This window comes from Heterocephalus glaber, unplaced genomic scaffold (genome assembly GCF_053883595.1).
Source record: "Heterocephalus glaber isolate CG9 unplaced genomic scaffold, H.glaber_assembly_v1.0 deba00000071, whole genome shotgun sequence".
Classification (NCBI taxonomy): Eukaryota; Metazoa; Chordata; class Mammalia; order Rodentia; family Bathyergidae; genus Heterocephalus; species Heterocephalus glaber.
In genome coordinates, this window is record NW_028258137.1 from 18,413,904 (window position 1) to 18,426,861 (window position 12,958).

At 42.3% G+C, this 12,958-nt stretch overlaps 1 protein-coding gene across 3 annotated transcripts in view; it reads left to right on the forward strand.

Moving 5' to 3' along the window:
- Gfod2 (Gfo/Idh/MocA-like oxidoreductase domain containing 2) overlaps positions 1 to 12,958 on the forward strand; it is a 41,505-nt gene that overhangs the window by 16,557 nt on the left and 11,990 nt on the right. For all 3 annotated transcript variants that reach the window (XM_004843017.4, XM_013071542.3, XM_021256855.2), the window contains one exon: positions 11,116 to 11,459. In XM_004843017.4, coding sequence (XP_004843074.1) covers positions 11,201 to 11,459 — 259 coding nt within the window. In that variant the 5' untranslated portion in view covers positions 11,116 to 11,200. The remainder of the gene's footprint in view (positions 1 to 11,115; positions 11,460 to 12,958) is intronic.

The following is a 12,958-nucleotide window of genomic DNA, read 5'->3' on the forward strand; positions in this document are numbered from 1 at the left end:
ACACCATTTCCATACTTGACAGCCATAATTAAGTTTGCTTACTTAGTGGTAGAGGAGAACTCTGAACCTTCTCTTTTAGTATGAGTTGTCCTCAAATGACATCTCCCCCCCACTTTGGTGATACTGGGGATGGAATCCAGGGCCTTCACATTGAACCACATCCCCAGACATGTATGCATGCATGTATGCATGTATGTAAGTGTGTATGAGACAAGGTCTCACTGTGTAGCCTAGGGTGGCCTCAAACTCATAGTGCTCTTGTCTTGGCCTCCTGAGTGCTGGAATTATAGGCATGTGCCACTATACCCTGTGAAAAGTGTCATCTTTATGTAGCCTCAGCAAGCGCTGAGGCCAGCTAGATCACTGAGACTTAACTTGATGCTACTTCCTCAGAAAATTTGTTCTCTTGGCCCCAACCATTGTCTCCATACTGATAATATCACCCAAATTAAGCTTATAGGATTTTCTTTGTTTTAGAGAAAAGAAAGTTTTAATTCACACATAACCATTTAGTTTGATTATAACCCTGGTTTTGAAATCTAGTTGTGTTAGTTAGCTGTTACTATAACAAATACCTGCACCTAGGGCCTTCACTCTGGGCTACAACTCCAGCCCTTTATTGTGTTATTTTGAGACAGGGTCTAAGTTGCTCAGATGAGACTTGAACTTGTGATCCTCCTGACTCAGCCTTCCAGAGTGTTAGGATTACAGGCTTGCACCCCCACACACATACACCTCCAGCTCCCACTGAATTGATTTCATGCTTTGACTGAAAATCAATTAACTGCATTAGAGTTGCTTGCAGAGTAAAGATTGTATTACTAGGCAGTAACTCTCTAGAAATCCCTAGTGGCTCTTTTTAAAAGCCTAGTGCTGAAAATAACCTATTGTGTAATTTTAAAAAGCATAGTTATAGGGCAAGCTATTACTGATATATTTTAAAATAGCTTGGACAGAACCACTCAGCCTCCATCCACCTGTAAGTTTCTGAAGAGTTGGCTGCTTTTAATAGGATCAGAGAGACATAGTCCTAGGACATGTAATCATACTTGAAAATAACAATAGACAATCAGAAATATTCTCGAAGATACACCAAGAAGTTTTGTAGATGTGAATATCTTTGTGTGTGTGTTTAGTAGTGGGGATCCAAGCCAGGGCCTTGGCATGCTGGCAAGTGCTGCACCACTAAGGTGCACCTGCAGCCCAAAGTGAATTTTTTTTTTGGTACCAGGGATCGAACTCGGGTCCTTCTGCTTGCGAGGCAGACGGCAGAACCACTGAGCTAAATCCCTGGCCCCCGAAGTGAATTTTTTTGAAGAAATGGATAAAGAGTAACATGACAGAAAAACATACCTACTCAATTTCAGTAAATATTTCTCCCTTGTCAAAGACATAGCTGGAAAGAGCAGGTACAGGGAAGGGAAATACCCAGTTCTAACGAGTTTGGCTCCCTTGGTCCATTTGAATTATATCCTGAGGGTCCAAGCAAACTAGCAGGTGACCATGCTGTGCTCCACAGCTGCTGTCAGCAGCTATGAGGCATTGTAGGGCACAGGGAGATGCCAGGTGGTGGATGATACACAACATTTGTCCCAGTTCTCAAAAGGTAGAAGAAACACCACTGACAAGTGTCTGAGCTTGATGCTGATGATTGCTAAGAATAATAGTGGGACATCTTACAAACAAATGATCCCTACACACTCCCAAAAAGAACTTATGAACATTAAATGATACATGTCCTTTATGACTTTTTAGGTGATTGTTTTGTTCTGTTTTGTTTTGGGTTTTTTTTTTTTTGTACTGGGAATCGAACTCAGGACCTTGCACTTGCGAGGCAGGCAGCAGAACCACTAAGCTAAATCCCCAGCCCAAATTTTTGTTTGGGTTTTTGGGTTTTTTTGGTACTGGGAATCGAACTCAGGACCTTGCGCTTGTGAGGCAGACGGAAGAACCACTAAGCTAAATCCCCAGCCCCTGTTTTGTTTTGTTTTGAGATAAAGTCTTGCTATGTAACTCAGACTAGCCTTGAACTCACTATGTAAACTAGGCTGGCCTCCTGCCTCAGCCTCCCAAGTGCTGAGATTATGGGCATGCACCACCATGCCCAGCTGTCCTTTATAACCATAACAAACCTTCAAGAAGGTCTAATACTATACCAGATTGGAATAGGTAAATGAACAGAGGTGACTGTTCTAATAAAATTTTATTTATAAAAACAGGTATCAAATTAGATTTGGCATACACTGTGATAAGGATTGAGTATTGTTTTGTGGTTTTCCAGAAGCTCTGGCACCATGAACTGAATTTTTTTTTGGTACTGGAAATCGAACTCAGGGCCTTGAGCTTGCCAGGCAGGCGCTATAGCGCTGAGCTATATCCCCAGCTGGTACTATGAACTAGACACAGAGAAGATAAGATAGTGTTTCTGGAAAAAAAAAATTTACAAATCATTCCTTCTACACCAGAGTCTCAATGGTCAGGTCTTTTAGCTTCTCCAGTTCTCTTCAGGATGGTACAGTTTCTTAGAACTTCAATGACTTTTTTCAGACAAGGTTTCACTATGTATTCCAGGCTGGCTTTGAATTTATTATGTAGCCCAGGCTGACCTCAAACTCATAGTCCTCCTGCCTCAGCCTCCTGAGTACTGGGATTACAGGTGTGTGCCATTATGCCTGGCTTTCCAATGTTATTTTATTGAAGTATAACTTACATGCCAGTAAAATTTATCCTTTTTAGCATACAGTGCTACAACTTTTGACAAACACAGTCATGTAACCACCACTATAGTCAAGACACAGAACAATCTCATCACCCACCAAAAAATACTCTGTGTCCCTTTATAATCTACTCCTGACTCAAATCCCAACCCTTAGCAGCTGCTGATCTCTATTATGTCATTTAAGTGGAACCACACAATATAGAGCAGTGATGGCAAACCTTTTAGAGCTTTCAATGATAACAAACACCCTGCTGTCAGCATGCGTGCCATAGGTTCACCACTCCTGGCTTTTGAGGCTGGCACCCTTCACTTAGCATAATGCATTTGAAATTCATCTTCTTGCATGATCAACAGTTTGTTTCTTTTTGTTGCTGAGTACCATTCCAATATATTGATAAACAGCATTACTATTTATCCATTCTCAGTTGAAAGATATTTATGTAGGTTGCAAGATTTGGCAATAATGCTGTCACTCAGGAGGCTGAGGTAGGATGATGGCTACAAGTTAGAGGCCAATCTGGGCTACATAGTGATTTCAAGGCCAGCCTGGAACACGTAGCAAGACCCTGTCTCACAAAGGGAGGTGGGGGCGGGGGGAATGGTTCTTACTGCCAGGCAGGAAACAGTTGGGGCATTCAAAGAGTTAATGAAAAGCTTTTTTTTTTTTTTTTTTGGTATGGGGATCAAACTCGGGACCTTTCACTTGCAAGGCGGGCAGCGGAACCTCTGAGCTAAATCCCCAGCACAACACAAGTAAATATTAATAAAGAAAATATATTTTTAAAGAAAATATATTTTAAAAATAAAGAATATAAAAGCCGTTTTATAAAAAAAATTTTTTTTCATAGCAAAAATAATTAGAGAAATCTCTGGTGTGAGAAACTGGAAGTGTAAATAAGGATCAAAATGTATGTTAGTATATGTGCTGCTGAAGCAAGCACTTGATTGGTTTTTTTGAGGTGGCACAGGGGATCGAACTCAGGACCTTGTACTTGTGAGGCAGGTGGCAGTACCACTGAGCTAAATCCCTGGCCCAGGGATCAAAATGTATAACAGATAATGTGAAATAGGGAGAAAAGGTCTAACGGGGAAGGGGAACTGGCAGAGGTAGAGGAAAGGAAAAAATATGAGAAAAGGAATAAATGGAAACAAAGTCATTGTAAATAGGGAGGGGTGGAGGGGCTGAAGGGAGGGCAGAGGAATGGGGGAAAAATAAGAACAAAGATATATCACGTAAAGGTACAAATTCCCAATGATGAATGTCATTGGATTGTATACCTAAAATGTACCAATAAACGATGAATAAAAAAATACTTAGGAATAAACTTAACCAAGGAGGAAAAGGACTAGCACATTAAGAATGAAAGAAGACACAGATAAATGGAAAGATATCTCATGTTCATGGGCCAGAAGATGGATGTGGAGGGAAAAAATAGTTATCGTTAGTGAGAAAAGAGTTTTGCAAGATGAAAAAAGTTTGGGAAATTGGTTGCCCGACGGATTGAATATATGTAACATCACTAAACTGTACACTAAAAAATTATTTAAATGGTGAACTTTGTTACATGTATTTTATCACAGTTAAACTTTTTTAAAAAAGAATATGGTAAATCATAGAACTCTCTTATACTACTAGTAAGCATGTGAATTGGTATAACCAGTCAAGAATTATAAAATAAAGGTACTCATACTCTATGACTGAGGAATTCATTGTCATTATCTATACCTTAGAGAAATCCTTGCATGTATAATCAAAAGACATACGAGAACACTTTTTGTATAAATAACAAAAAGAAGCAATCCAAATATCTATTAACAATGGAAAGGAAAGATTATGCTCTATTAATAAAATAGAATAAATTGCAGCAACTATTTTGAATAAATCATGAACTGCGTGTAGCAATACCAATGAATCTCAGAAGTATATTATTAATCCAGAAAATGGAGCAATGCACAGAATATATGCTGTATAATTCTACTTAAATAAAATATAAAACAATGCAAACAAATTAGTATTGGTTTGAATGGTGCATCTGAGACATGCAGTTAATTACCAGGCCAGATTGCAAAAGGCACTTTTCTGGCTCACACTCATCAAAAGGATGAAACAGTTGTTTTACACATGTACATGTTACAAAATGACTATTTTAGAGAGGCTGGGGAAGCTAAGTAAACTGCTTGAACTTTCGCATTGGTTATAGCAGTTGCACACAGCCAGCTGTGGAAATCCAGAAGAGTTACCCAGCCTCTCTGTGGTTCTGTTTTCTCAACTATAAAACAGGTTTGCATGGACTTAAGAGACGGGTGGGCTGGGGATTTAGCTCAGTGGTTCCACTGCCTGCCTAGCAAGCGCAAGGACCTGAGTTCGAACCCCAGTACCAAAAAAAGAGACAGGTTACACACTTCTGGCCTGTTGTACTCACTGTATATTAGATCAAGATTTACCTCATATTCCTAGATAGCTTTTACAGAGAGACATCTGAGTTAGTCATAGTTAGTAGATATCATTTTTTTAAATTGACCTATAAGCCAGGCCTGCTAGTGCACACCTGTAATCTCAACACTCGGGAGGCCGAGTTTAGGCTGAGTTTTTGCCATGAGTTTAGGGCCAGCTTGGACTACAATAATTAGTTCAAGGCCAGGCTTGACTCCATAGCGAGACCCTGTTTTAAAAAAACCAACAACAGGGCTGGGGATTTAGCTCAGTGGTTCCGCCACCTGCCTTGAAAGCGCAAGGACCCAAGTTCAATTCCCCGTACCAAAAAAAACCAAACTGGGCACCCAGGCACATGCCTGTAATCCTAGCACTTGGGAGGCTAAGACAGGATCACAACAAGTTTAAGGCCAGCCCGAACTACCTAGTAAGACCCTGTCCCCCAAAAAACAACAACAAAAATAAATAATTAATTATTTTAAAATGTTGACCTATGGAGTGACTTACTACTAAGAGTTAGGCACTATTATGAGTGCTTTAAAGGAAATATTGCCCAGATTAATCCCTAAATCCCTCTATAAGGAAGTAAAATTATCCTCATTTTTACAGTGAGGAAATAGATACAGTTAAGGAGACTTAACTGAGGTTACCCAGCTGATAAGTGACAGAGCCATACTTTTTTTTTGGTACCGGGGACCGAACTGGGCACCTTGTGCTTGCGAGGCAAGCAGCGGAACCCCTGAGCTAAATCACCAGCCCAGAGCCAGACTTTGAACCCAGGCAAGGTGGCAGTCTTTTCCATGCCTCTAACCTGTGTGCTGCCTTCCCCATAACCTGGCATTTTGCACCCTTCATTCCTGACCAGCATGTAGTGACTGGAATGCATGTGAGCTTGGCAGGGCTGGGTTTGCGGAGATCTTTGAAGGGACCCAAAAGGTATGTGTGTGTATGTTAGGGACAGAGAGCAGGGAAATTTTAGGGGTGGGAAAGGCTAGCCACTGAAATAAACAAGGAAAACTAGCTCTGCCTGCTTAAGCAGGAAACAGCAAGTCATCGAGCCTGCCTACCTTCATGCCACTTTGTGTCCTCCTCAGAGCCAGCTGAATATCCCTCTATGGATGTTGATGAAGCTGCCTCTTGAGTGGGTGAAGATAAAATGAGGTTTTAAAAAGTTCTGTTCCAGGGCTGGGGATTTAGCTCAGTGGTTCTGGTGCCTGCCTCACAAGTGCAAGGACCTGAGTTCGATCCCCGGTACCAAAAAAAAAAATTCTGTTCCATTCTCTTGTTTACATTACCAGTGCTTAAACACACACACACACCCCCAGATATAACTAGAGCACGAAGAAATGTGATGTGAGAGCTCAGGAAGTGTTCCTGGACATCATGAGTTTAGATAGGACACGGGCATCCTTGCTGATGGAGGTACGTCTCACTTGCCTGGCTCTTACAGCTGTTGATAATTAATGGTCCAGGAAATTTGAGCTGGGCATGGTGGAGCACGCCTATAATGCCAGCATTCTAGGAATCTGAGGCAAGAAGATCACAAGTTTGAGTCCAGCCTGGGCAATTTAGCAACTTAGTGAGACTGTTTTTTGGGAGGGGGGTACCAGGGATTGAACTCTGGACCTTGCACTTGTGAGGCAGGCGCTGGAACCACTGAGCTTAAATCCCTGGCCCTGAGACTTTTATAAATAAATAAATGAATAAATAAAAAGGGCTCAGGATGCTGCTCAGTGCAAAGGCTTTGAGTTCAATCTTCAATACCAAAACAAAAAGTTAAGCAGAATCTCACTTATCTGGTACTATAAATTAAAGTTCCTAGAATAGCCGTGACCCTTACATTTTGTTTTGTTTTGTTTTTTTAAACTTGTGCATTTAGAAAGTGACCAAAATAGCTGAAGGAAGTCTAGGGCATGAAAATTATAGATACTGTGTGACTGACTTGTGTTCGAGAAGGGAAGCCTGTAAAGGCAGCAAAGAGAAGAAAGAGCTAGAGAAAATAGAAAAGGCAAGAAAAGTAGGATGTTGTTCACTGTCAGAAAGAGTGCGAATGGCTGAGACAGAACCCCAGTGGCACAGTGCAGGAGGCCAGCCAGGCACCATGCCGCAGAGTGCCGTGTCAGCAGGGGTCTGAGTCAGAGGGAGCCTAAGGTGTATTTAATTCAGTGGTTCACACAGGCACACGTGTTTCACATAGTGTCAAGCAGTACAGAGTGCTGCCCTGGGCTACACTGGCAAACTAATCCCTAATGAAGACATGGAATTTTTACTATGTGCTTTTCTAGGGTAGATGCGAAAGAGATGCTGGAGGCTGGGATGTTGCTCAGTGGTGGAGCACTTGCCTAGTATGAGGTCCTGGGTTCAATCTCCAGCACCAAAAACAAAAAGTTATATTCAGTTTAAGAAGCAGTGACATTAGGATTTGAACCCAGATATTGTTGTTGCCTTCACTAGCCCATATGTGCTTACCACTTCATTTTTTTAAAAAACAGTACTGGGGTGTTGAACCCAGGACTTATGCACTGAGCTACATCCTTAGTGCCCCCTCTTTAGTTGTGTGTGTGTGTGTGTGTGTGTGTGTGTGTGTTTATTTTGACACAGGGTCTTGCTAAATCATTAAATTGTCCAAGCTGGGCTTGAATTTGCAATCCTTCTGCCTCTGCCTCCCAGAGTGCTGGGATTATGGGTGTGTACCATCAGGCCTGGCTCTTACTTTACTCATTATGTTCAGATTTGGTTGTGTGGATATGGTGGAGCTGGTAGAACAATAAAGTAGAGATATTCAGGAGCAAGACACATGGTTGTGAAGCTCTGGCAGGAAAGCTAGGTTTGTGTGACAGACCTGAAAGTCACTGGTTTACAAATTTATTTTTGAGCTAGCCATGGTGGCTTTCCTCAGCAAATTAAAACCAGAATTACCATATGCTCTAGCAATTCTACTTCTGGGAATATATCCAAAAACACTTGAAAGCAGGGTCTCAAAGAAATGTGTATTGAAAAAAAATAGGTGTGTATACCCATATTCATGGCAGGATTACTCACAGTAAACTGTGGCAGCAACCCCACTGACAGAAGACTGGATAAGCAAAATACTGGGCTCAGATACAATAGAATATTCTTCAGCCTTTCAGCAGAACAGAATTTGACACATGCCACAAGTTCATATGCATGAACCTTGAGGACATTGTGCTAAAGAAATAAGCTAGGGACTAAAGTACAAATGCTGTTTTATTTCACTTCAATTAGGTAGCTAGAGTAGTCTGGCTCCAAGAGATGAAAAATTGCATGGGTTTCAGGGGCTGGGGCGGTATGGAGAGTTATTATTTAATGAGTGTATAAAGTTTGAGTGTTGCAAGGTGAAGAGTTCTATGAAGATGAGTGATGGTGATGGTTGCACAACAGTTTGAATGTATTACCACTGACGTGCACTTAAAAATGGTTAGAATGGGGGCTGGGAATTTAGCTCAGTGGTTCCAGCGCCTGCCTTGCAAGCGCAAGGTCCTGAGTTCGATCCCCCCGTACCAAATAAAAAGAAAAAAGAAAAATAGTTAGGATGATAAATTTTAGCCAGGTGTGGTGGTACACACCTATAATACCAGCCTGGCAATTTAATGAGACTCTGTCTCAGGATTTTTAAAAAAAATTTGTTTTAAATGCATAGGGATCTAGTTTGGTACAAAGGCCCTAGGTTCAATCTCCAGTACTACAAAAAATGAAAGGAGCTGGGGATTTGGCTCAGTGGTGCTGCACCTGCCTCGCAAGTACAAAGTCCTGAGTTCGATCTTGGTTACGGAAAAAAAAAATAAAGGGAAGGGGAAACAGGGGAGGGGACAGAGAGAAGTGGGTAACTCATAGTGAGTCTTGGGTCACTAGTGAGCCTGATACACAGCCAGAGTGGAGAGCACGACTTTAGCTAGAGTGCGGGTGCTGTGTGAGGAAGCCTAATGCTCTGAGCACACCCAAATCTTACCTTGGTTTTCTCCCATGATTTGATCCCAAATGAAGGGCTGTTGCTTGATTTTGTTTTTTATTTTATTTTATAACCCTTCTGATGAGAAGATAAAACTCTACAATAACTAATAATGTAGAAAACCTGGCCAATTAAAAAAAAAAAATAGGGGCCGGGGATTTAGCTCAGTGGTTTCGCTGCCTGCTGCACAAGCGCAAGGACCCGAGTTTGATACCTGGTACCAAAAAAAAAAAAAAGACAATAAAAACCATCTATATTCCCATCATCCCAAGTAGTTATTAAACTCAAGTGTATTCTGGTCCTTTTACTGTGGCATGGCAATATGTTTATGGATATAGAGATCCTTGTACACTTTCACACAGGTATACATCTTTTGCACTTTTTTTCCCCAAGCATACTTCAGGTAGTGTTTTGTTTTCCCCTTTCCAGTGAGTATATGTGAATGTCTTTCAGGTCATTAAAGGTCTTCTGCCTCATAGTTTTCAGTGTCATTATAGCCTTATTTATCTAACCCATTACTTTTATTGGACATCTGGATATTTTCCAGTTTTTCAGTACTACCATCAGTGTTAAAAGTAACTATCTTGGGCCGGGGATTTAGCTCAGTGGTTTCACTGCCTGCTGTGCAAGCGCAAGGACCCCCAAGGACCCGCGTTCGATCCCCGGTACCCCCCCCAAAAAAAACCTTTAGCTTGATATGGTGACACACCTGTAAAAACCTGTAATCTCAGCACTCGGGAGGCTGAGTCAGGAGAATCGCTGCAAATTCAAAGCCAGTCTGGACTACATAATGAGTTCAAGGACAGCCTGTATTACATAGTGAGACCCTGTTGCCAAAAAGCAAAACCAAAAAAAGAATCTTTTTAGTCTATGTAGTTCTTTCCCTTTTCTCTTGTATTGTTTTTGTTTTTTGTTTTATTTTGCTTTTTGAGATGGGTCTCACTATGTAGTTCAGGCTGGCCTTAAACTTGCAGCAATCCTCATTGCTTAGCCTCCTGAGTGCTGGGATTACTTTCTCTTTCCTCTTGTACTGGTTTTTGCTTTCCACACTTCTTTGTCATATAATAATACAAAACCATGTAGTTTTATGCAAGAAGGAGGATTTTTATTTGTTTTGTTCTTTTGAGGCAGGGTCTCATCATGTACTTGAGGCTGGCCTGGAACTCACAATGTAGCCAGGCTAGCCTCAAACTTGCAGTGGGTGATCTTCCTGTCTCAGCCTCCCAGGTGCTGGGATTACAGGTATACACCACCATGACTATTACAAAAAGGAACTTTAGAGATAATTGTACCCCTTATTTTATAGTTAGGCCCCAAAAGCTAAATGGCTTGACCAGGTTATAAGGAAAGAAAGTAGCAGAAGAGAAATTTTCATCCTAATTTACCAACTTTTTTTTTTTTTGAGACAAGGTTTTGCTATATAGTCTAGGCTGTGCTTGAGCTCACTGTATGCCTCAGGGTGGCCTCAGTTTACCATGATCCTTCTGTCTCAGCCACTCAATTGCTAGGATTACAGATGTGCATCACCACATCTGGTGCCTTTACCCACTTTTCATTTTCCCGCCTTCTCTGACTTGCAGTAGATGGCTATTACTATTATCCTTCAATTTCCATGGAGATTTGGAAGCAGTACAATGGTGCCTCAGTTCATGAACTTAATTTGTTCTACGATTTTGGAAAAGATAGTCACGTTTGTGTTTGTGTGGGAAAGATGGCCGTGGTCATGTTTGTCACCCAGTGCAGAGTTTACAAATAAAAGCATTCATGAGGCCTGGGGATTTAGCTCAGTAGTTCCACCGCCTGCCTTGCAAGCACAAGGTCCTGAGTTCGATTCCTGGTACCAAAAAAAAGCGTTCATGAACCGAGATGTCACTGTATTTTATTTGTGCTTTTTGGGCAGAGAACTTGTTGCCTCCAAATACAAGCTAATAGAGTGGCCTTGTCTGAGTGTGCCCTTCCCTACTAATTGTGGCATGTTGCTTGTTGTTCTAGGAGCCATGCTTGACCAGGACGGTGGGAAGATCAGCTCCATGCTGGAGGCCCTTGTGAGGAGATGAGGCAGTGAGCAGAGGCTGGGATGAAGATGCTGCCGGGAGTGGGTGTGTTTGGGACTGGCAGCTCAGCCCGGGTCCTGGTCCCACTACTAAGAGCAGAAGGGTTCACTGTGGAGGCCCTGTGGGGGAAGACAGAGGAGGAGGCGAAGCAGCTTGCGGAGGAGATGGACATCACCTTCTATACTAGCCGCACTGATGACGTCTTGCTGCATCAGGACGTGGATCTGGTGTGCATCAACATCCCCCCTCCGCTTACTCGACAGATATCTGTAAAAGCTCTAGGTATGCACTTCTGGGCACACCTCCAGGGCTCACCCCTTTCCCTGGGCCTGAGGGTTCCTCCTGGGGCCTGTGTCCCTGGGTGGTGAGACTCTGGGACATCCTGTGCCCCTGGAGCAGAGCAGAGCTGGGGAGGGCATGTTGAAAGGTCTTTTTTTTTTTTTTTTTAAGTTGTTTTGAAATTTGTTTTTGAGTTTTTGAGACCAGGTCTCACTATGTAGTTCAGGGTGTCCTTGAATTCACTGTGTAGTCCAAGCTAGCCTTGAACTTGCCACAATCCTCCTGCCTCAGCTTCCCAGGTGCTGGGATTACAGGTGTGCACCACCATGCGTGGCAACGTATGAGGGTCTTATAACCCTAAGAGGAAAAGGACCTAGACTTCTCTGCCTCCCCTCAGCAAACCCCTGAGCAAAAACTAAGGACGTACTCTAAAACATGGTCCATTGAGGGGCTGGAGATTATTACATTTCAGCCAGTGTAAAGCCTGCCTCTGAGAAGTCAGTAGTCCCTGGGCACTGGGGAATTGGTTGTGGTTGATGTGTTTATTCTTCTACACTATGGTACCGCAGGAAGGAGAGGCAGCCGTCTAACAAGGTGACTGTTCCCATGTTTTGTAACCCTGGACTGTAGGGAGCACACATCCGTCCTGCCAAACTGCAATCTTGTATGGCCAGACTGCAGGAAGGCTCTGACAGTACTGGTTTCCCCAGCAGGATCTTTGGGATAGCCTGCTCACATATTGCTCCTTTGGGAAGTTCCAAACTTGGTAATCTCCTGCTCCTAGCTGGGTGTGGCCTGCTGAGCTGTTCCCTGCAGTTTCTGTTGGGCTTCTCTTTCCTGTCAACTCAACAAATTCTTTTCTTGAATATAAATCAGAATCTAATTTATTATGAAAATGAGCCAGTAAACATCCAGCCATTATTTTTTAATACCTCTTATGCGCCAGGCACTGTCCTGATGTCACTTTGGATACTCAAAGTTGGATTAGATCAGAGCCCTCCCTACTTTCAGATTTTACAATTCAATTGAGGATAATAGAAATAGTACATTAAAAGGTAAATGACAGAAGACTGAAGTAAAAATTCAAGTAGTACATAGTTGACAAAATAATTGTTTTAATAAAGGTAGTAGGAGCCAATGTGTCTGATATAGTCAGAGGTTCCTGTCAAGGAGCTGGTGTGTCATGAGGTTGACCACCACTCTTCCTGGCCACTCTCACGGTGGAGGACCCCAGGCTCCACTACTCATATCTTCCTTGTTCTGACAGAGTAAGAGAGTCCATCACCTTTGACTATGGGTTAGGAAGGATAAATGTTCATTGATGTGAGCAAGATCTTGACTACATTTGCTTATCAGTTTGGAACATATAAGTTTTAGTCAAATTTGTAGGAGGTTTGTCCTTTCCAGAGAGCTCTCTTTAAGGAAGTGTGACATTGGAGCTATTCACTGGTCATGAGAAGACAGATGGTAGCTCTCAGATGGAACTTAGAAGTAGACCTAAC